At 41.9% G+C, this 21,756-nt stretch overlaps 1 protein-coding gene across 2 annotated transcripts in view; it reads left to right on the top strand.

Moving 5' to 3' along the window:
• Window positions 1-315: 315 nt before the first annotated feature.
• pde4dip (phosphodiesterase 4D interacting protein) overlaps window positions 316-21,756 on the top strand; it is a 536,621-nt gene continuing 515,180 nt past the window's right edge. For both annotated transcript variants that reach the window (XM_068037361.1, XM_068037360.1), the window contains exon 1: window positions 316-418. In XM_068037361.1, the coding sequence (XP_067893462.1) occupies window positions 369-418 (50 nt within the window). In that variant the 5' untranslated portion in view covers window positions 316-368. The remainder of the gene's footprint in view (window positions 419-21,756) is intronic.

Genomic DNA, 21,756 nt, shown 5'->3' with positions numbered 1-21,756 from the left:
ATTTCTATTGGACAGATATTCCTGAGCCTTGGGGTGATCTCCATCCCTTCAGTAGGACAGTGGCGATATTTTCGAGCTAACCTGGCAATGAGTGCCTTTCCTTGGCAATCAAACAGCTGCGCTGGCTGCATAATTAGCATTGGGAGGCTGGACCGTGAGGACAGTCAGTGAGAGAGAGAGTGTGCGCGCGCGCCCCTCTCTGATCAGCCGCTCTGACAGCTGCACACATACACAGATCTACCGTGCCTCTGACAGTACCCAGCCATGCATTCTCCTCATCTCGACCTCCACCAAAGGTACCAGATGGATTAACGCACCTCCAATCTCTGGATGTCGCCAGAAACCATTCCACGCAGACAGCCCGGGGAATGGATTGGGGTTGGGAAAAAGATGAAACTTGGAAATGCAGTGCAGGAAGGTAAGCACATTCCATCGAAATACAGCGGCGGGGCAGGATTTGGTATGATTTGGCTTTGCTGGGATTGGACGCTATCTCCATCCAGCCGCTGGTGAATGATGGTCACTGGAATGATCACCATGCTCCCTGTGGTTCAAATTTCCAAATTGTGATTTCGGCAGCTGTTCAAGGGTTTTGCTGCAGCCCTTGGCTATTTATTCCTATGCAGATTTCTCTCTCTCTCTCTCCTAGGAGGTTACATGCGGCAGCTTGTCTCCAAAAAGTCTTGTCTTCGATTGAAAGATTGCATCTGGGTGCTAAAAGATAATAAATGTGTATATGGTACAACTGCCTACTAGTGAAAGGTATCCGACTGTGCTAAATTGATCGTCGGACAAGTCAAGCCAGACCACTTAGAACGACATCTACCTCCCACTCGTTAGAATATCATAGAAGTGCCAGAGCGAGTATTAATTGATTTATAATAGAATGTCATTACAGGTCAAATCAAACTTGGACATTTGAAGCAATTGAAAGGGCCTTCTCAATAAGTAATGTCTTGTAATATTTGGTGCTATTACCCTCTACAGAGCAATATTCACAGGCCTTAGAAGGGAGAAGAGTCACCCCAGTGAGGGGGTTGAACGGTGTGTTATCCCTGGAAGGAAACCTGAAGAAGCACTTCCTGTAGAGATTTTTCTTCAATTTATCCAGTTTTTCCTAACTAGTTGTGAAACAGGGCAAGCAGTATGTTTTATCTCATAAAGCAATTTGATAGGATGAAATAAAAGAGAATTGGTCAAACTTTTTTAAGGTTATCAACAAAGGGGTACTAAGTCATGTGCCTTAGAATGTAGCTTCAATGTGTGAGCATATTTTATTGAGAAACCAAAGTAAAGAACTAATACACCATGGTGCAGGAGACGACCAAGATTAAAAAAGTAAGAGAAGTCAATGTAAATCAGGAACAACAAACTAGTAATTAAATAATGCCAAGCCTGAAGATTGTAGGAGGGAGGAAAAAATGAAGGGAGTCACACAATTTTAGATGTTATGGGGAAGACCATGCTAGAAAAGGTGATTGCAGAATGTGTTTTGATTTCAACACAGTATCCAAAAATATAACATTTAACTGTTTTCTGCAAACACTGGACTCAACTCAACATTTGCTATTAAGAGCAGGCAGTGTGACACCAAAGCAAAGCATGTGTACCATGGTATTAATTTTGTATTTGATGTAGGCTGGTTCTGAATAGTGTAATGACTGTATCATTTTGTTTTTGCACTGTTCTTACATTTTCCCTGGTTAGCAGTGGTGAGGATATGGGAAGCTAATCCCCCTCTTCATTCATGTTCCATTTATTTGAAGATCAAAATAAGAAAAAAGCTTGTTTTTAAAATGCCTCCCACTGCAAAAGAGTGCCCATGGCTTTCAACAGCTTAGTGGCACAGTGATGGTGCTATGCCATCCTCATTTAAGGCTTTCCACTAATCAAGTACTTAAGCATTTGTCATTACCGTAGACTTTTCACCATTTAATTGGTACTAACCTTTTCAGATGTATCTGGACAGAATATGGTGGGGACACCAAAGGTAACTGAGTAACAGAAAAATGTGATGCATTGCGCAAACAAAATTTGTGCTGTTACCAGTAAAAAGAAGGCTGGCTGCTTTAACTTAAACATATTTAGGAAGGATTATTTAATATTTATTTTGTTGTTTTTCTCCATAAAGGAGCCATCCTGTTTAACTGAATAATTCAGTCCTGATATAAATCTGATTTAATGATTCAGTGTAAGTATTTGTTTAAAGCAGTATTCCATGATGGAGCTTCAATTGGCTAATCCTCAAATAGTCACTGTAAATATCCTGTCTTTACCCTGCCATTAATTTCAAAAAATATTTATCATTGTAAGTTTTAACTTTTTGGATTCATTCCCACAAGAGTCTTAGAATTTCCAGGGTTGGAAATTCCAGGCAAGGAAACATAATGGGGTAGATTTTCCATTTGCTGCCCCAGCATAAAACAGGCATTGTAGATTGGGTGCCAGCTGATTTTCTTTTCCATTGAAATCAATAAAATTACATAGAAGTCACAACATAGAAACAGGCCAGTCAACCCAACCAGTCAGTGTTGGTGTTTATCCTCCACATGAACAATATTTCATTAGCCTTCTCAATTTCTGGTTCTGCTTTTAATGTTGCGTGAACCTGAACCTCCACATTTCTCTGCTGTTTCATATCATCTTATGTTTCCTTCATTCAAAGTATAATTAATCTTTTTTTGTTTTTACCAAAGTATGTAATCTCACATTTACTGACATTGAATTTGATTTGCAACTGTTTGACCATTCCACCATCTTATTGATAACTCTTTGCTACTTGCTTTTGGTCTTCAGAATTATTTACTCTGTTTCCTATTTGAGTATCATCAGCAAATTTGGACATCACGTCCTCTAGCTCTTTATCCAACTAATTGATTGGCATAGTAAATACATACAGTCATAGAACACAATCCTGGGGGTCATTGCTACCCATGTCCAACCACTCTGAGAAACTGCCTGTAACTTCTATTCACCGTTTCTTACCTTTAAACCAGTTTTTAAGACTATTTGCTGCCCTGCCCCCTAATTCCATGCAGTCCAATATTTTACAATAGTATCCTGTGTAGTACCTTGTCAAAGACCTCCTGAAAGTCCATGTCTACCACATTCAGTGCATTTCCCCATCCACCATATCTGTTACTATGTCAAAGAACTGAATTTTGTCAAACACAGTTTTCTTTTCTGAATTCAAAGGAATACTAGTTAAGTTTAAATAGCCTTGGTATCATTCTAGTAAATCTGCATTGTAGCCCCTGCAAAGCCAATATATCTTTCCTGGGGGTCAGCGACCAAAACTGAACATGTTACTGCAGATGGGGTCTGACCAAGGCTTGATATAACTGAAGCACCACTTCCTCACTTTTGAATTCCAACCCCCCTTAAGATAAAAGCCAACATTCCATTAGACTTTTGATTAGATTTTGTATCTAGCTTTTGGTGATCTGTGTACATGGATACCTAAATCCCTTTGCTCCTCCACAGCTTCTAGTCTTTCCCAATTAAGAAAATATTCTGATTTGTCTTCAGATCTTAGACTTTCTCAGATCCAAACTGGTTGACCCCACACTTCCCCACATTAACTTCCATTTGCCATAGTTCTGTCCACTCACTTTGTTTGTCTGTCTGTCTTCCTTTGTAACTTCCTGGTCCTATCCACACAACTTACTCCTAACTGCAAGCTTGGATATACAACTCTCTCTTCCTTCATTCAAGTCATTAATATATCTGGTGAAAAGCAGAGACTGCAGTACAGATCTCTGAAAAACACTTGTTACATCCCACTAATGAATGAACCCTTTATCCCTACTCTGCCTCCCAACCCATTACCAACCCGAAAGGTTCCCTTCAATGGCACGTGCTCTCATTTTTGCTAATTATCTCTTGTCATAGAGAGATACAGCACTGAAACAGGCCCTTCGGCCCACCGAAAGGTTGTGGGAAACCTCATGCTATGCCTTCTGGAGGGCCAGAGACACTTCCCTATCCACTATGTCAGAGATTAGTCAGACATGACCTACCCATCACAGAGCCATGCTGATTTTCTTTGATCAGCAGATACTTGTCCAAGTGTTCCGTGACTTTGTCTCTCATGATAGATTCCAGTAACATCCCCACAATTAATGGTAAATCAACATATTTGTAGTTATCTTCTTTCTTCCTCCCTCCCTTTTTAAATACTGGAGTGATATTTGCAATTTTTCAAACCAAAAGACACAATTTCTGAATCTAGAGATTTTTGGAAAATTATGACAAATGTATCTGCAATTTCCTCACCAACTCCTCTTAATGCCCAGGATGAAAACACAAGGTCCTGGAGATTTGTCTATTGTAATTATTCTTATCACCTCATTATTTTCTCCATTACCTTTATTTTTAACTTGTATTAAATCCACTAAGTTCCTCCTATTGACTTATTTTTAGGTTTCCTTGTCCCGCAGGTATTTTGTCCTCCTCCAAAGTGCTCATTTAATAAATCTGCCATTTCCCCTTATCATTAATTATAATCCTCCCTGCATCCATCTATAATTGACCCATAGTCCCTTTTTCACTGTCTCTTAATATATTTATAAAGACTTTTTCTGTTTGCTTTCATATCCCTTGCAAGTTATTTTTTGATATTTCCATTGTTCCTTGTATTTTGTTCGCCTTTTATTTTAGCTTGATACTGTCTCTTACTGTATTTGTTGACCATGGTTGCTTAACTATACAAGTGGAGCCTTCGCCTTTTAGGAGTATGTACTGGTTTTGTATCATACCAAATACTTCTCTGAAAATTTCCCAGTTTGTTTGTTTACTCATTAACAGTTCAGCCCAGTGTACTGTGGTCAACTTATATCTTATCCCTTCAAAGTTTACCTTACTTAAATTTAAAACCTTGCTCTGTGACTCTTCTTTCTTCCTCTTAAATATGATATCAAATTCAATCACATAGTTAATATTTGGAAGATTCTCCCCGACTGTCAGATTGTTAATTAATTCTGGTTCATTACTTATCACTAAATCCAGTATAGCCTGTTCTCTTGTCTGTTCAAAAACATATTGTTCCAGGAAAATGTATCAAATACATTCTAGAAATTCATTGCCTTTAGAATTTGAGCTGTTCCGCTTCTCCCAGTCTATATGGAAATGTAAATCTCCCATTATGTTTTTGTTGCATGCTTCCCTGATCTCTAGTATTTATTGTAATATTCTGATGACTATTAAGGCTTAGTACAGAATATGTAAGAGTCTGACGGTTAAAATAACGGGAGTTTATTATCACACCTTTTAAGTTGTCGGGTCTGGTTGGGTTTGGGTCGGGTAGCCGTGCTTTAATCTAAGGTTCCTCGACAACTCTTCGCCAGGTTCTATACAAATTATATTACATCACTTCCTGTGATGATGACACTGTCTATTTACATAATCTGCCCAGTAACAACCCAATGTCCACTATATTACATTATACTATATCTCCCTCCAAGACTCTGACTTCTCTTTTCAGATTGATAATCACGGTGGCATTTTCACAAGTCTGCCATTACGAGTTCTTCCTTCTTTTAAAGGGGTTTGAGGTTTTGAGTCTTCTAGTTCCGACTTCTGACTCTGCACTGCTTGAGTCAGATGACTCAAGTTCTTCATTCGGGTTATCCTCTGGGTTGATGGATGATTGCAGCATCACCGACTCATCAAACCTTTAAGATGATTGGTTCTCCTGTATTTGCTGCTTCTTTGGTAACACTACCTGTTTATTCTTATCATCCCTTGGTCAGTTTGGACAATGTATGATTGTGGATATGGTGATTGTTCAACCACTTCTCCATACCGATTTTGATCTCGAACCCAAACTGATTCCCCTAGTTGGATGTCTGATAAGTTTCTTGTTCTATGATGTCTGTCATAATTTTCTGATTGATTTGACTGATTTCTATCCTCTCTCTCCCTCACTTTTTCCAAGACTTCCAAATGTAGTTGTAGCTTGAGTATACTTATGAGTGTAGGAAGTTGGGTCTTTAACCTTCTTTCCATTAACAATTCGCATGGGGCTAAGCCATTCTGAAGTGATGTCGAACGATAACTTAGAAGTACTAGTTGAACATCTTTATTCTTTTTCGACAATGCCTTCACAGTTCGTACACCTCTCTCTGCTTCACCATTAGCCTGAGGGTACCTTGGCGAACTAGTGATATGTACAAAGCCGTATATTCTGTAAACTCTCTGATGCATTCATTTGCAAATTGTGGCCTATTGTCAGATATTACAATATCTGGAATTCCATGCATAGCAAAACTTTCTCTCAAGGGTGTGATTACAACTTCTGAACTTTGACCTTGTGGTTGTTTAGCTTCAATCCACTTTGAATAATAATCGACTGCTATTGGGAACATTTTACTTCTATGCTCAAAAAGATCCATTCCTATACGTTCCATGGTCTAGACGGAAATGAAGATGACATGAGTGGTTCTTTTGTCTCCTGAGCATTGATAGCACACGTGATGCATCTCAATATCATCTGTTCAATTTCTTTCGATATACCAGGCCACCATACTGAATGTCTTGCCCTGGCTCGACACTTTGTAATACCCAGATGACTTTAGTGCAGTCTCTCCAAGATATCTAATCTCAAGATTCTATGGCTAACTAATCTCTCATCGCAGATCAGTAAACATCAACTATGCTTAGATACCCCTCTGATCGTATTACTGTCTTAGAACAGGGTTATGTGGCACGTACTCTGGCCATCCATTCAATATTCCCTGATATTTGAATATACTTTGTCTGTTTTCTGCACATTCCTGATCTCACTCAGTTTCTGAGCTGTAGCAGGTAAAGTTGTCATCATCAAAGCAAAAGCTTCTACTTCTGCGAGAAGCAAAAGATCTTCTTTTTCTGGAACTGCTGTTGAAATAGAGTGTCTGCTGTGATCTGCTGTTTTCCAGGAACATATTCAGTTTTAACATCAAATCTCATCAATCTTAACCTAAACCTCTGTACTCTTGGAGGCAATTTTGCAAGCTCCTTTGAGTTTAATAGAGTAACCAATGGTTTATGATCTGTTTTGATTTTGAATTGAAGTCCTAGGACGTAATCTGAAAAGTTTTCACATGCCCAAGTTGCTACCAAAGCTTCCTTTTCTATTACTGCATACCTCTGCTTGGTTTTTCTTAACAACCGAGAAGCAAAATATACAGATCTGCTTCCGCCTTCTCTCCTCACTTGAAATAAGACTGCTTAGATGACGCATCTGCAGCTATGATGGTGAATAGCTCCGGATCATCATGGACTAACACCTCTGATGATATTAACATTCCCTTGATTTTCTCGAATGATTCTTGCTGGGCTCCTTTCCAACACCCAACATTGTCGTTTTTCAACACTGTCATAATGGCTCATTGATCATGGCTAAATTGTATAGAAACTTTCCTACTAGATTCACTGTTCCCATAGACTTCTGAAGCTCTGTCACACTTTAAGCTCTGGAAATTCTCTTATCACTTTTGTCTTTTGTGGATCTGGTCTAATACCAGACCCATCTATTATATGTCCAAGAAACTTTACCATTGGCTATGAAAAAACACATTTTTTTTCAGTATGAAACCACTTCTTCCAATCTTCGTAGTACCGCTCTCACTCTATCATTGTGTTCTTTTTAATTGGCACCATGGACTCGGACATCATCCATATGGCAAATAATTCCATCAAATATTTCCAGAATCCTCACCACCATCCTTTTGAAAGATCTCAGGCGGTGATGTTATTCCAAATAGTAATCTGTTAAAACAGAATCTTCCAAATGGTGTTATAAATATTGTGAGAAGCTTAGCTTCCTTATCTAAGTGTAATTGCCAAAATCGGCTGTTTGCGTCCAATTTGGTAAAAATTGAGCTTCTCCCTAGTTTTACCAAACTCTCATCTACTGATGGCATTGGATGTATTTCTCGTTCCACTGCCTTATTCAGTTGTGTGAGGTCAACACAAATTCTAATTGAACCGTTAGGTTTCTTCACTGGCACCATACCTGAACACCATACTTTACGTTTTGTTACAGGTGAAATGACTCCTTGTTTTGTCATTAATTCAATTTCCTTTTTTACTTTTTTCGAAGTAGGATGTGGGACTTTCCTCGGTGTGAACAAACACACTGGCTCTATTTTCTTCCTTAGAGTAATATGGTATGCCATTTTAACTTCCCCAATCCTCTAAATAATTTTGGAAATTCAGCTCTAAAATTTCTAGGCTGGTCTTCGTCATATTCAAGTTCTTCCACTCTATATATGTGTTGTTAGTCTATGCAAGCCTTCCTACTTAGGAGTGAACAACTTTGATTTATTAATTACATATAAGCTTTCAGAAATTTCCTTCCCCTGGTAACTCAGTGTTCTCTTAAACTCTAACCTTCAACTCAATGCCTCCAGGCCATATAATGTTTTACCTGTTGGTTTGAGAGTTTTCTTTTTCCGCCATGGTTCTGTGTCTGATAGTACTGAAACTATTGCTCCTGTGTCCAGTTTAAACTTAGTCCTCTGACACTTCCCTTCCCTTCCTCGACTTCTCTGTCTCCATCTCTGGGGATAGGTTGTCTACCAATATCCATTATAAGCCCACCGACTCCCACAGCTACCTCGACTACACTTCTTCACACCCTACCTCCTGTAAGGACTCCATTCCATTCTCCCAGTTTCTCCGTCTCCGACGCATCTGCTCTGATGATGCTACCTTCCATGACGGTGCTTCTGATATGACTTCCTTTTTCCTCAACCGAGGATTTCCCCCCACTGTGGTTGACAGGGCCCTCAACCGTGTCCGACCCGTTCCCCGCACCTCTACCCTCACCCCTTCCCCTCCCTCCCAGAACCGTGACAGGGTTCCCCTTGTCCTCACTTTTCATCCCACCAGCCTCCATATCCAAAGGATCATCCTCCGCCATTTTCGCCACCTCCAGCGTGATGCCACTACCAGTCGCATCTTCCCCTCCCTTTTCCTGTCAGCATTCCGAAGGGATCATTCCCTCCGCGACACCCTGGTCCACTCCTCCATTACCCCCACCACCTCGTCCCCGTCCCAGGGCACCTTCCCCTGCAATCGCAGGAGGTGTAATACCTGCCCATTTACCTCCTCTCTCCTCACTATCCCAGGCCCCAAACACTCCTTTCAGGTGAAGCAGCGATTTACTTGTACTTCTTTCAATGTAGTATACTGTATTCGCTGCTCACAGTGTGGTCTCCTCTACATTGGGGAGACCAAGCGCAGACTGGGTGACCGCTTTGCGGAACATCTCCGCTCAGTCCGCAAGCAGGACCCTGAGCTTCCGGTTGCTTGCCATTTCAACACTCCCCCTGCTCTCATGTTCACATCTCTGTCCTGGGATTGCTGCAGTCTTCCAGTGAACATCAACGCAAGCTCGAGGAACAGCATCTCATCTACCGATTAGGCACACTACAGCCTGCCGGACTGAACATTGAGTTCAATAATTTCAGAGCATGACAGCCCCCCATTTTACTTTCATTTTTAGTTATTTTTTCTTCCTTTTTTTTACATTCTTTTTTACATTTTTTACAATCTTTTTTTGCATTTATTTCATTTCATCTTAGTTTGTTCAGTTTGCTTACCCACTGTTTTTTTCAGGTTTGCACTTGCTGCTGTTCAATATTCAGTGTATTAACACCTAATCTGTACTAATACTTTGTCTTTCAACACACCATTAACATATTGTTTGCCTTTGCTCCGTGACCTTTTGGTCAGCTATGTGGCCTGGTCCAATCTGCACCTTCTCCTTTGTTATCTCTTGCCCCACCCCCACCTCACTTGCTTATAATCTGTGACTTTTCTAATATTTGTCAGTTCCGAAGAAGGGTCACTGACCCGAAACGTTAACTCTGCTTCTCTTTCCACAGATGCTGCCAGACCTGCTGAGTGATTCCAGCATTTCTTGTTTTTGTTTCAGATTTCCAGCATCCGCAGTATTTTGCTTTTATTAAAATTAGTCCTATTTCTTTCCACAAGAATTTCTGCCATCCAGAAACTCTCACTTGTTTCCTGGATTTCACCTAAAAAAGGTATTTCCACACTTTCAATATCATGTATTTCATTAACTTTTTTGCTCTTTCAGGATTTCCCTTTAATTTTTTTACTGCGACACATTGACTGAAATTGTCCCTTTTTGCATGAAAAACACTCCGCTTCTCTGGCTAGGCAGTTTTTCCTGCTTGTGCCTCTCTCAGCCACCCCTACTGCAATTGGTTGCTGTTACCACTAGATGCTCTTCCCACCTTTCTCGTTTTTTACCGCTATTTTTCCCTTTCATTTTCTTAATAAAATTAATGGAGTCTGCTACTCTCGAGATCGGACTCTACCTGTCCCCTCGAACAACGAATTGGTCAAATCTTCTAACCTCTGCTTGTCTGCTGAATTGAATCGCTTTCGTTAATATGAGATCATCCTTTGACTGTAGATGATCCGAAAGGGCGTTGTCTAATACCCCGACCACAATACTCTTTGAAATCAGCTCTTCCCTTAAGCTGCCATATTCGCAATCCTCCACGAGTTTGTACAAGTCATTGATAAATGAATCAATGCTGTCCCTTTTCTGTTGAGTAAACTTATTAAATTTGGCATGCTCCATGATGACATTTTTTCTTACATTAAAGTAAGTCTTGAGTGCCTTAATAACCTCTTCATATGTAGCCTTCTCTCCATCTATGTCTTGAGTAATGAGGTTGTTGTCTGAACATGCCCCCATAACATACAATAGCAGACTGACCTGCTCCTTGTATGGCTTCTGTGCGAGACCCGATGCAGTACGATACCTTGCAAACCTCCGGACCCATTTCAACCACGCCTTGGTTCAGTCCAGCTACTTTTCTGAAGTTCTCCAGTAAAGGCAAAGATTTCTTCATTTAAAAAAAATTTATTGCTGCCACCATATAATATTCTGATAACTATTACAGCTTAGTACAGAATATATACAATTAAAATAACGGTGGTTTATTGCACAAGTTTTGTATCTAAGGTTTCCTCTACAACTCTTCATGAGGTTCTGTACAGATTACATCATCATCCTGTGGTGATGCACTGTCTATTTACATAATCTGCCCATTAACAACCTAATGGCCACTATTTTATATTATATTACTTTTATTACCCCCACACCCCCCAGCGCGTGCACACGCGCACACACACACACACACGGGCTGTGTCGAGGTCGGGAATGGAGGTGAACGGGGCTGAAAATACTGGCACCAGTTGGCACACCATTTTACCAACCTCATTCCCAGTACCAGCCATTTTAGGGGTAGTGCGTTCATGACAAGGCAGGGCTGCCCGCCCCCATGAGACAGGCAGTCAATTAGGCTTGTTAAGGGAAGTTAAAGGAGGCCGACTAGGATTGTCCAGACGCAGTTGCGGGGGGAAGCAGTTTAACTGCTTGCAGGCATACACCCAACAGGAGGCCAGGGTACCAGCACTCCAAGCTGACCTATCAGCCAGCCTGGGTGCAGGTACAGCCAAAGGCTGTCCTGTAGAGGAATTCCAGCCCCCCCCCCACCCCACCGCTGCTTCGCAACAGTGGTGGCCTAGCTGCTTTTCCTGTTTTAAAAAAATTTTGTTTTAAAATTGGTGAGAGGACACCCGCTGAGTTACTTACCTTCACTGCAGCGTGCTGCTCCTTTCAAGCTGGAATGTCTCTGATTGGCCCCCCAGCTTCAAGAGCCCACCTGCCACCTTTAATTGGTTAGGAAACCTGTCTCCATGCCAATTAAGGGGGTTCCCTGGTCAAAATCCCAAGAGTGACTGTTTCTCCCCCTGGGGTGGGTTCAGGATCCGGAAACAGTCCTGGCTCCTGTTTCCTGCCCCGAAGTGAAATTTCAGCTCACTATATCACTATTGTCAGGTGGTCTGTAGACAACTCATACCAAATCTCGGAATTTTCCTGTCACTTGGATGTTAGCTAGGGTACTAAGTCTTGGACTCTGTAAAAATTTTTTGGACAAAGCCATATTGTACTTTGAAAAATATTAGATGTGTGCTAACAAGCTAGTACCCTGTAAAAGCATCACACTTGCGAGATTATAATCAAATGCATCTGCACTTTGTCATTGCCAAAATATTTAAGAAATATTGTTTAAAGACATCACTTAAAGGGACTTATCAGAGTTTAGGGAGAGATTTCAATCATTCGAGTGCAGAGCAGTCACACGCCATTTGTGTCAATTTGGTGTCATGCACAAGAAGTGTATTTCTTTCCTTGGGTCATAGAGTCATAGAGAGATACAGCACCGAAATAGGCCCTTTGGCCCACTGAGTCCATGCCGACCATCAACCACCCATTCTTCTAATCCTACATTAATCCCATTTTTCCCTCTCACATCCCCACCTTCCCTCAATTTTTCCTACCACCTACCTACACTAGGGGCAATTTTCTTTTTACAATGGCCAATTTACCTATCAACCCGCGAGTCTTTGGCATGTGGGAGGAAACCGGAGCACCCAGAGGAAACCCACGCGGTCACAGGGAGAACTTGCAAACTCCGCACAGGCAGTACCCAGAACCGAACCTGGCTCGCGGTGTCTGTGATATTTTAAAATTTAAGTCATAGTGTTGTGTATTCATGAAAGCTTTATTTACAACTTTGGGGTTGGAGGGGATGGTATTGCCCCTTTAACATGTCACCTCTTCTTGTTCCATTAATAATTTGCATAAATATAGTTGCAGTAATTACAGTAGACAGGCTTGCACAGCTAAATAAGCTTTAATCATTGATAACATAAAAACACCTCAAAAAGGAATTCACTGCATGAAGAACATTGATACATTTTGATATATCAGGTGCGTATAAATGTAAGGTATTATATAACATGTAGTTTATGTTCTCTTAATAATGTGGAACCATTAGAAAGGGCAGATGATTGGTTATAGCAATGATATTTTAAATTGCTTAGCTGCACTAGGAAGCTAGCATTTTAACTGCCTCCAGGATTTTTTATACAAAATAGCAGCATTTGGATAGAAAATTGAGTAAGTGTAGAAATTCAGTTGATTACCCCACAGTAAATAGCGTGCCTATCCATAGAAAAATTCCCCTTTATAACAGATACAACATTCAATAGAGGTGACAGTTAACAGTGCAGTCTGCAAAGGAATCAAAATTGTGTATTTTTTCTTAGGGTTAGCGAATCTCTGTTTCCCTTGGTGTCTATCAAAGGTGCTTCTGAATGACACTAACAGAAAAGTATCACAAACCCTTTGTGGCATTAACACTGATGGATCAACTATTCATGTGCCTCAAATATTTTCTTGGTATATTTTCCATATAATTATATTAGGAATTCTAAATAAGGATGCTGGATGCATGAAGTGTGTGCTCCTTATATACAAATTCAGGTATTAACTGTGAGACAATCTCACTCATCTCTTTATCCCAGAAAGGATTAACAAAGTTAATTGCAAGATATTCATGCGTGTGGCTCTTTGGTCTGGTGGCCTATATTAGCCCCAAGACATGTGCCAGTATCTGAGTTGGTGGCTGCGTGTCATTATAATGATCAAAGAGGCATTCTGATATAAGGGTCAAAAGGTGGGCATAAAAGAGGAAGGAAATTCAGGCATAGTGCATTTATGTGTGCGCTGATTCGCTTTTTTTAATGCTGGGTAATTGCTTTACAGCCCGATTACGGAAGTCTCTGGGCACAAATGCATGGGAAATTTCATCCATGTAAATGGATCCTAATGGGAGGGACTTAGGACCCTGGAGAAATGACTTGATCAGTTGGGTTTACAACAGCTGCTTACAACAAAGATGGAAGGTCAGAAGAAATTAAACTATGATAGGATATGGTAATTGTGTGCAAACTAAGTGTTTCAAACAAAGAATTCTATTCCGCAGTGCAGTTTTGGCCTTGCGCTGCTCTCTGTGTGTCCCCCACGTTGCTGGCTGCTTCCTGTGCGGCCTGCTCGGCATTCTGAGAATAAGGGTGCATGCAGGTATGTGTCCTGCATGCGCCAGGAAGGATTTGAACTGGCACTATCCTGACGTCACATAGCCCAACCAGCTGATGTGATGCCAGGATCCCAAATTTGGGCAATGAATATCCAGGCAGCAGCTTCGTCATTTACTCAAGAAAAAACAAGTGTGAAGCTGCAAGATGGGCCCTGCATTAGCATTATTTAAAGGACCAGCACTCTGATTGTGGCAAGGTAATTTTTTTCTATTGCAAGTTGTCAGGAAGTACTCTGGAGTGTTTGTGGATGTGTTTTTGTGAGTTTCTAGTGTTGCCAGGGAGTGTTGCCACATCCTCATAGGGGTGCTGGAGGAACAGAGAAGTAGGTGACCTGTCACACACAGGCTGCAATAGGGAGGGACAGCAGTGGCAGTGCGTCTGGATCTGCAGCACGACAGGGAGATGAAGCAGAGGCAGTGGAAAGGACAAGCTCTACACCATGCCCTCTGCAAATTGGAGCCAAACTCCTTCATGCTTCTTGACAGTGACAGGAGACTGTTGGCAAGCCAGCCAATACACCCAGCATCTTGGTGTGCAGCGTCGTTTGGTGTGAGGGACAGGGTTCGGGAGGAAAGCAGGAGTTCCATGGTCACAACATCTTCTGTTTCCACTTGATGTCAAACACAGAATGAGGGTGAGGAGAGGGTTGAACAGGGAGCATAAGGTTGTCACTTACCGTCATCCTGGACAGCTTCTATTGCACCAGATGCCACGGGCAGTGTTGCCTCTGCCCCATGATGTGGAGCACCATCTGCTCTAGGGGCCTCAGGGGATGGAGTCGTGAAGCCCCCTCTGGTCTTCTGCTGCTCCGTGCTATAATTGGCAACCTTCTCCTAGAGAAAGAGGGCAGATTGTCAACAATTGTGTGGTACTGTGCTTGGATGATGTGCCAGCCATAGCTGAATAGCTGGAGGTTTGCAGAGGCAGGGGAAATGGGTATGATGGTAATAGCATTTGTAGATGTTTGTGGGTGAGGTGGAGTATGTGAATCCTGAGTCCTGAGTGGCAGGAGTGATGGGGGTGTGATGCATTGAGTAGAGAGGTTGTTAGTGTGGTGGGCAGGAATTGTACTGTACAAATACATTCACTCACCTTGACAACCCGTGTCAGGTAATTGTATTTTTTTCCTGCATTTGTTGCCATATTCGTGGCACTAGACTTCGACCATTAATGTCCTGGGCAATGTGCTTCCATTCCCTCTTCAGGCTTTTGTTTTTTGATGGCTTCTTTTCCAAGCAGGGCAACATTGCCTCCCTCCTGGAGTCCACCTCCATGACCAGCGCCTCAAATGCAGTGTCACTATAGCAGGGTGCCTTCTCCATTTCCTGCTGAGACATCATTCCAATCTTGAAAACTGATTTTCCATCAGGCATGATTGCAGGTATACGCCTCCCTTTAAAAAGTAGTGAACCTTTTAGAGGAGCAGTCTGGTTGGATCACATGATTGGCAAACAATGTTGCCAGGGCCGCCTGCCATGCCTAGCGTCCACAGGCATCTTGGAGGACAGAGTAGCAGTACTGCAGTCACACGGGCCAATATAGAAATTATGCAAATGAGGTGAGTAGACAAAATTTGTGTGTTCCCCACCTCAATCTGCATGGGCATGGTAAGGTTGTGAATTGCATCCCTGCACCCAAAATCAGTTTAATCCAATTTCTAGTCCACTATCTCTGACCTGGCAATATTCTACTGTTGTCCTGGTCACAATGCTAAATAATTAGTGACAGAATATTTCAAGAAGAAAAAGAGCAACAAAGAAACCAATAAGCACATAAAGGAATGATAGCAGATTAGACAACTTCTAAGCTATTTGTTTCCATTTTTCAGCTCCCATCTCACCTCCTTTCCTGAAGGCCCCAACTATTACCAAGCAATGATTTCTCAGATACCATCCACCCCAGTGACCACACTTCATGTGTAGGTGTTGGCAGGCAATTGGATTACAGATTGCTTTTGAAATTGATCCTGTTCTTACCCAATGAGCTTGCCAGTGGGAAGGGAGAAGGGAGGTCATTGGAAGGTGCTTTGAAACCTGGATGATACTTTTTTTTTCTTCCTAGCCCAGGATCAATTCTAGTGCTCTTACTGCAGCCTCAGATGCAATTAGATAACTCATCACAGTTTGGAGATTGGACCCAAGACCTTCTCATCTGTACATGTTCAGTATCACGCAATGTGGTGCGTTAGTGAACTGATCCCTTCACGGAGCAGTTCTGATTTTCTACAATATGGTAGGATTGGAAGTGCTTGGTTTATTAGGATTTTAGCAACATGTAATCTATTGATATTCTGGCTTTGTGGCTTTTTTAGGAGCCGGACCATCAGTGATTATGTAACGTTATTAGACATAAAGTAGGTGCTTCCACATTGCAACATTTTCCTCCACTTCCATTGAGATCTAAACTCTACCTCCCAGCCCCACCACTGACCACCCCCTTGTGCTCTAATCAAGCAACAATGACAGCTCGTGTTTAGTATTTTAGTATTACACGTTCTAAAACCAGTGAGAAACATAAAATAGCACAGCTACTCCTGTGATCAATCTGTTTGTGCTTTTCATTTCATTCATAGTTTAGAAATACAGCACTGAAACAGGCCCTTCGGCCCACCGAGTCTGTGCCGACCATCAACCACCCATTTATACTAATCCTACACTAATCCCATATTCCTACCAAACATCCCCACCTGTCCCTACATTTCCCTACCACCTACCTATACTAGTGGCAATTTATAATGGCCAATTTACCTACCAACCTGCAAGTCTTTTGGCTTGTGGGAGGAAACCGGAGCACCCGGAGAAAACCCACGCAGACACAGGGAGAACTTGCAAACTCCACACAGGCAGTACCCAGAATTGAACCCGGGTCGCTGGAGCTGTGAGGCTGCAGTGCTAACCACTGTGCCACTGTGCCGCCCAAATAGGTTTATTTATTTTGTTACAATGGCGGATGCACACCTCAGTCATAGCATGTCTACTGAGTCTGAGCCTGCTCATTCACTGCTCCTTCATCGTGCCCATGTAGATCACTATATTGCAGAACACCCTCTGTTTTAAAATAAAAACGAAGTGCTGGAAATACTCAGCACGTCAGGCAGCATCTGTGGAGAGAGAAGCAGAGTTCACGTTTCAGGTCTATGACCTTTCATCAGAACCCTCTGTTTTAGCTCCTGCTGCAAGTAATAGACCCCCTTCGTCCTATGCGCTCCCAGGCCACCCTGTCCTCCACTGGGATATTCCTGCCAATAGACTCTAAACCCATGCTCTCGAACAAAAATGCCTTATGCACTATTCAGTTCTGTTACTGCTGATAATTTAAAACAAATTCCTTTTGTAAACTTCATTAACACCAATACAAAAGCAAAATACTGCAGATGCTGGAAATCTGAAATAAAAGCAGAAATTGCTAGGAACACTGGCAGCATCTATGGGGAGAGAGAAGCAGAGTTAACGGCTGGGATTTTATCCAGGAGACGGGGGTCTCGACCTTTGGCAAAAGCGCCGGCAAGAACTCTATGTGGGAGGCCTGCCAAATCAAGTACCAATTAGGCACTTAAATGGACAGCAGTGAGCCTTCCATGGGATCAAGGACCCTGGCGACAGAAGTCCCGCCCTCTGAGAGCTGCAGGCCAATCAGAGGCCGGCAGCTCTTTAACTGAGCAGCGCCACCATGGGAGAGGGAGTGTAGAGGTGTCGACAACAAGGGCAGTGGGGTGGCTCTCAGCAGGGTCCCCCCCCCCCCGCTACCCAATACTGAGTCCCTCGTTCAGGCACTGAGCTTATGAATGAGGGACACCCCCCACCCCCTGGAGCCGGCAAGCAACCCGCATGGTTTTTTTTGCAATATGCAACGACAGGCCCATCCACTGCTGGGCTAATTGCGGCAGCGGCTATATGAGCCCTAGATTGGGCATTAACTGCCCACTTCAGGGCCTCAATTGACAGCGGGGTGGGAAGGCCGTTCACAGCCCTTCCCAGAGGTGGGCAGGTGGCAGGGTTCGTTCCCACCACCATCCCACCTGATTACATCCTCTCTCCACCACCAAACTTGCCGCAGGGAAGAGCATAAAATTACCTCAACATTTCAGGTCTGTTTCTCTCCCCAGACCTGCTGTGTGTTTCCAGCATTTACTGTTTTTATTTCATTAACAGCAAGCCTGATCTTGGGTGAAATGCTCATGTTTAGATTTGATTGTGCACTTGCAGAATGCTACATGAGTTCATCATTCATTTAATTGACACCATATTGCATCTCAAACATCTCGAAACACTTCACATAAAATTACTTTGAGATTCTGTAACTGTTGTTATATAGGCAAGCACAGCAGCTATTGTGAACACAAGAACCCAGAATCAGCTATGCAATGAATGACCAGTCGTTTGAGGGACGATTTATACCTTTTCATTTTGGAAGGATGTGAACCCTCAGAACAGTCTTATCACAAACAAATTCATGCTTCCTACCACTTTTTACTCGATCGACTCATTTTGTTAAAATTAGCAAATTCAGAAATGTTGAAATGTGTCACATTTAAAGGGGACTTTATTGTAGGAGTAAATACTGGGAATGAACAGCCGAGAGACTAGCTGAGCTAACATTTTTGGTGCAGACCCTTGTGTTTTAAAGTGTCCAAACCCGAAATATTAACTCATCTGTTCTCAGACATTGCCTGACCTGCTGAGTTTTTCTAGTTTTTTTTTTGTTTTTGGATTTCCAGCATTTGCAGTTTTTTGCTTTAAGTATATTACATTTCCATTTCCTTCTGACCTGTAATATTTCTCCTTGAATTATATTTCCATTTCCTTCTGACCTGTAATATTTCTTCTTGAATTACATTCTTGTGTTCTGCAAAGACACTCGTAGGAGAATATAACAAAGGCAAGAATATGAACAATAAACATGATGGAATGAAATTATTCTGCAGTAAGTAGAATTTTTACTGAGCAGGGGCTTCTGAATGGTACATACAAGAGGAGGAATATTGATGTGTATTAATAACTCCAAAATTTCAGACATCAGACAAAAGGAAGGAAAAAGACTGATATTGATGTGAGTACAGACTTACAAAGTCAGGGGAAAGTGATACTGTGGTTTTCTGACACCACCCCCCCGCCACCCTCGGGAGTTTCCTATATCCTTAATGACATGTGCTAAGTGTGCATTATCCAGGGAGCTTTCTGCACTTAAATATCATGCTTCCGGGAGAGCTCTGCTGCAGTGCACACGAAGAGGAAACAATGACGCCTTGCAAAAACTCTTCATATATATTAACCTAACAATCAAGTTAGCCTGCCTGCCTTCATCCACATATTCATTTTGATCAGTACTGAAGTGCAGAATACACCCATTGACATTGGTTATGCATGTGTGAGGTCAACAAGAAGATGAGCAGTTAGTTTTTTTTCGTGATTGATTTTGATATCTATGACAGAAACCTTAGTCCATAGCTAGTTGCCAAGGAATGAGCCTCCAGAGAGGCAGTGGCTGCCTCATGAATGGTCTATGTGTCTGTGTATCAGTTACGCAGTATGTTCAACGTGTTGTGAATATCATTGTCTAATAAGTGATGGGATTACTTTGACAATATTTCTTTTCCAACTTGCTTTCTGCATGAATTCTGACTTCTGATTTATCATTCCATAATTTCCCTTGTTCTTATCGAAGTGAAAGTTACTTACTCAGGTCAAGTAATTAATAAATTACCCACTTGGGTGACAAGCATTCAGCATGCTATTCTCTGGTGTGGTATTCTGTGGTATTGTCCTGGTTCCGCAGCGCTGTCATGAGTGGGGCATTATCTGACATGATGTGGACATAAAATCTTAAACAGTCATTGCTTTGTAGAGTAATACGAAAATTGAATTTCTTTAACTCTTTTGCCAATATACTTTGATCCGAAGATGTGTTTTCTGGCTTGTGAAGGAGTAAGAAGACAGTGATGGATATCCCACTTGATACACAATAGACAATATGAAAATGAAAAGAATAATTCTTAATCCTGGGCTCTCTATCCCTCACAATATGTATGAGTTAAATTTGATAGGAGACTCACTCTGTTAATGGGAACTGCCCTTTTTGCTGTGAACACAGTGTCACAAAAGTGTGCTATGCCGAATGCTGAGTTTTTAATCCACTGGCTGGAAACCTGAATTAAATTTTTTTTTAAAGAAAAAGAAACAGATGACTTTGCGAGCAGGTAAGATGGCCACCGCAATTTGCATCACTATATCCCACACTGCAATACATCGAGGTGGAGACGAGTTGTCTGCCCACTCCCCTCAAGAACAATGACCAGGGGAATTTGTGTGAACTACCTACCCTGCTACCATTAGCAAGACATTAAGGCAATCACTTGGAACGTTAAACTAGTGGAGATGAACCACTCAAACCTAATCGCTTGAGCAATGGGACACTGGTTGAGAGATTGGAATTCCTAGACATGAACTGATTTAAGTTGCAAGAGGGAATACTCACTGATAGCCATCATGTTGAATCACTGGGAGATGGTCATGTGACAGACCCACCGTCTTTGTGTTTAAGCTGGCGTTTTCTCTTCAGCAACCAAGATTAGCAACTAGACACCGACAAGAGAAGATCCAAATGGAGTCCCTGCTCCCTTTCTCTCTCCAGCTCACCTTACAAGCTTTGAACCCTGGCTGCTGGCCGTAACCACCCTGGACTACTGTTGCTGCAGACAGAGACCCCGTGAAGGAAATTATCTGCATCATTATCTCCAGGAGAATCACCGAACCAGCTGTCTACATCTGCAAACCGGAAGCCTCAGAACCATCGAGTTCAGCTTGAAGCCCGCCAAGTCACCAAACTCTGATCTGATCTGACCAATCTATCCTTCCCCACTCTGTAACATATTTGTGTGTATGGGTGTGTGAAAGTTGGAGCGTAGTTTATTATTTTACTCCGATCAGTTTATGTACAATAAAGCTAACTTCTTTCTTTGTTACGCTCAAGAAAACCTGTCTGGTTCTTTTATGATCATAGCACATAAATTGTTAAACTGAATTGGCAAGTATAGCCACTTTAAAAAAGGAAATAAACCTGTTGTGGTCAAACAAGGAGAGGGATAAGAGGGGAGCCCTTTGACCCCTCCTCACCTAATTGTAACAAAGAATGAAGTGCCAGGAGACAGGTTATAGTATATCAGAACTAATGTGATGATGGTAACCATAATCTAGTGTGTAATATAACCAGTTTCTGTTGTGCCAATTTGGCCCTTTTGTACCGCAGGTTGACAGGATTGTGCACAAGGAGTTACTATAAAGTCATATTTATAATTTTCCCATTGTGACCATGAACCTTCCCAATATCAGTGACAGGTATATATAAATCAGCATTGGGGAAACTGTGGATTCAGAACTCCCATCTGCTGGCAAACAGGATAAACTAGCAGAATCAGTGGTAAGCATTGGCAACGATCGGCTTTGCTCCTAGTGGTAAGGACTAAACCAGCTCATTCGTGAGGTGCAGTTCCTTACATCAGGAAGCAATTCAGCCATCTCATTTATATAGCTGATCTCCGAAGACAAGGATGCAATTTTAATAGAGTATAAAAATGCCACAAAGTGCATTAATTTCTGAAGTTGAATAGGGCAGAGGACTGAAGCAGAGCTGAAAAGAAGCACTGCCAACCAATGTACCCTCTAACATTTTTTTGTAGTGCGCAGGCAATTTGTTTAAGTGCTTGGGCCCTTTAAATTTTTTGACATGGCGACACACGCGCGGTAACATAAAAGGGGCTGACTTACGCGTGGTCTGTGTAGGAAT

The sequence above is a fragment of the Heterodontus francisci genome, chromosome 8 (genome assembly GCF_036365525.1).
Source record: "Heterodontus francisci isolate sHetFra1 chromosome 8, sHetFra1.hap1, whole genome shotgun sequence".
Lineage (NCBI taxonomy): Eukaryota > Metazoa > Chordata > Chondrichthyes > Heterodontiformes > Heterodontidae > Heterodontus > Heterodontus francisci.
This window is presented reverse-complemented; position numbering and strand designations above follow the sequence as displayed.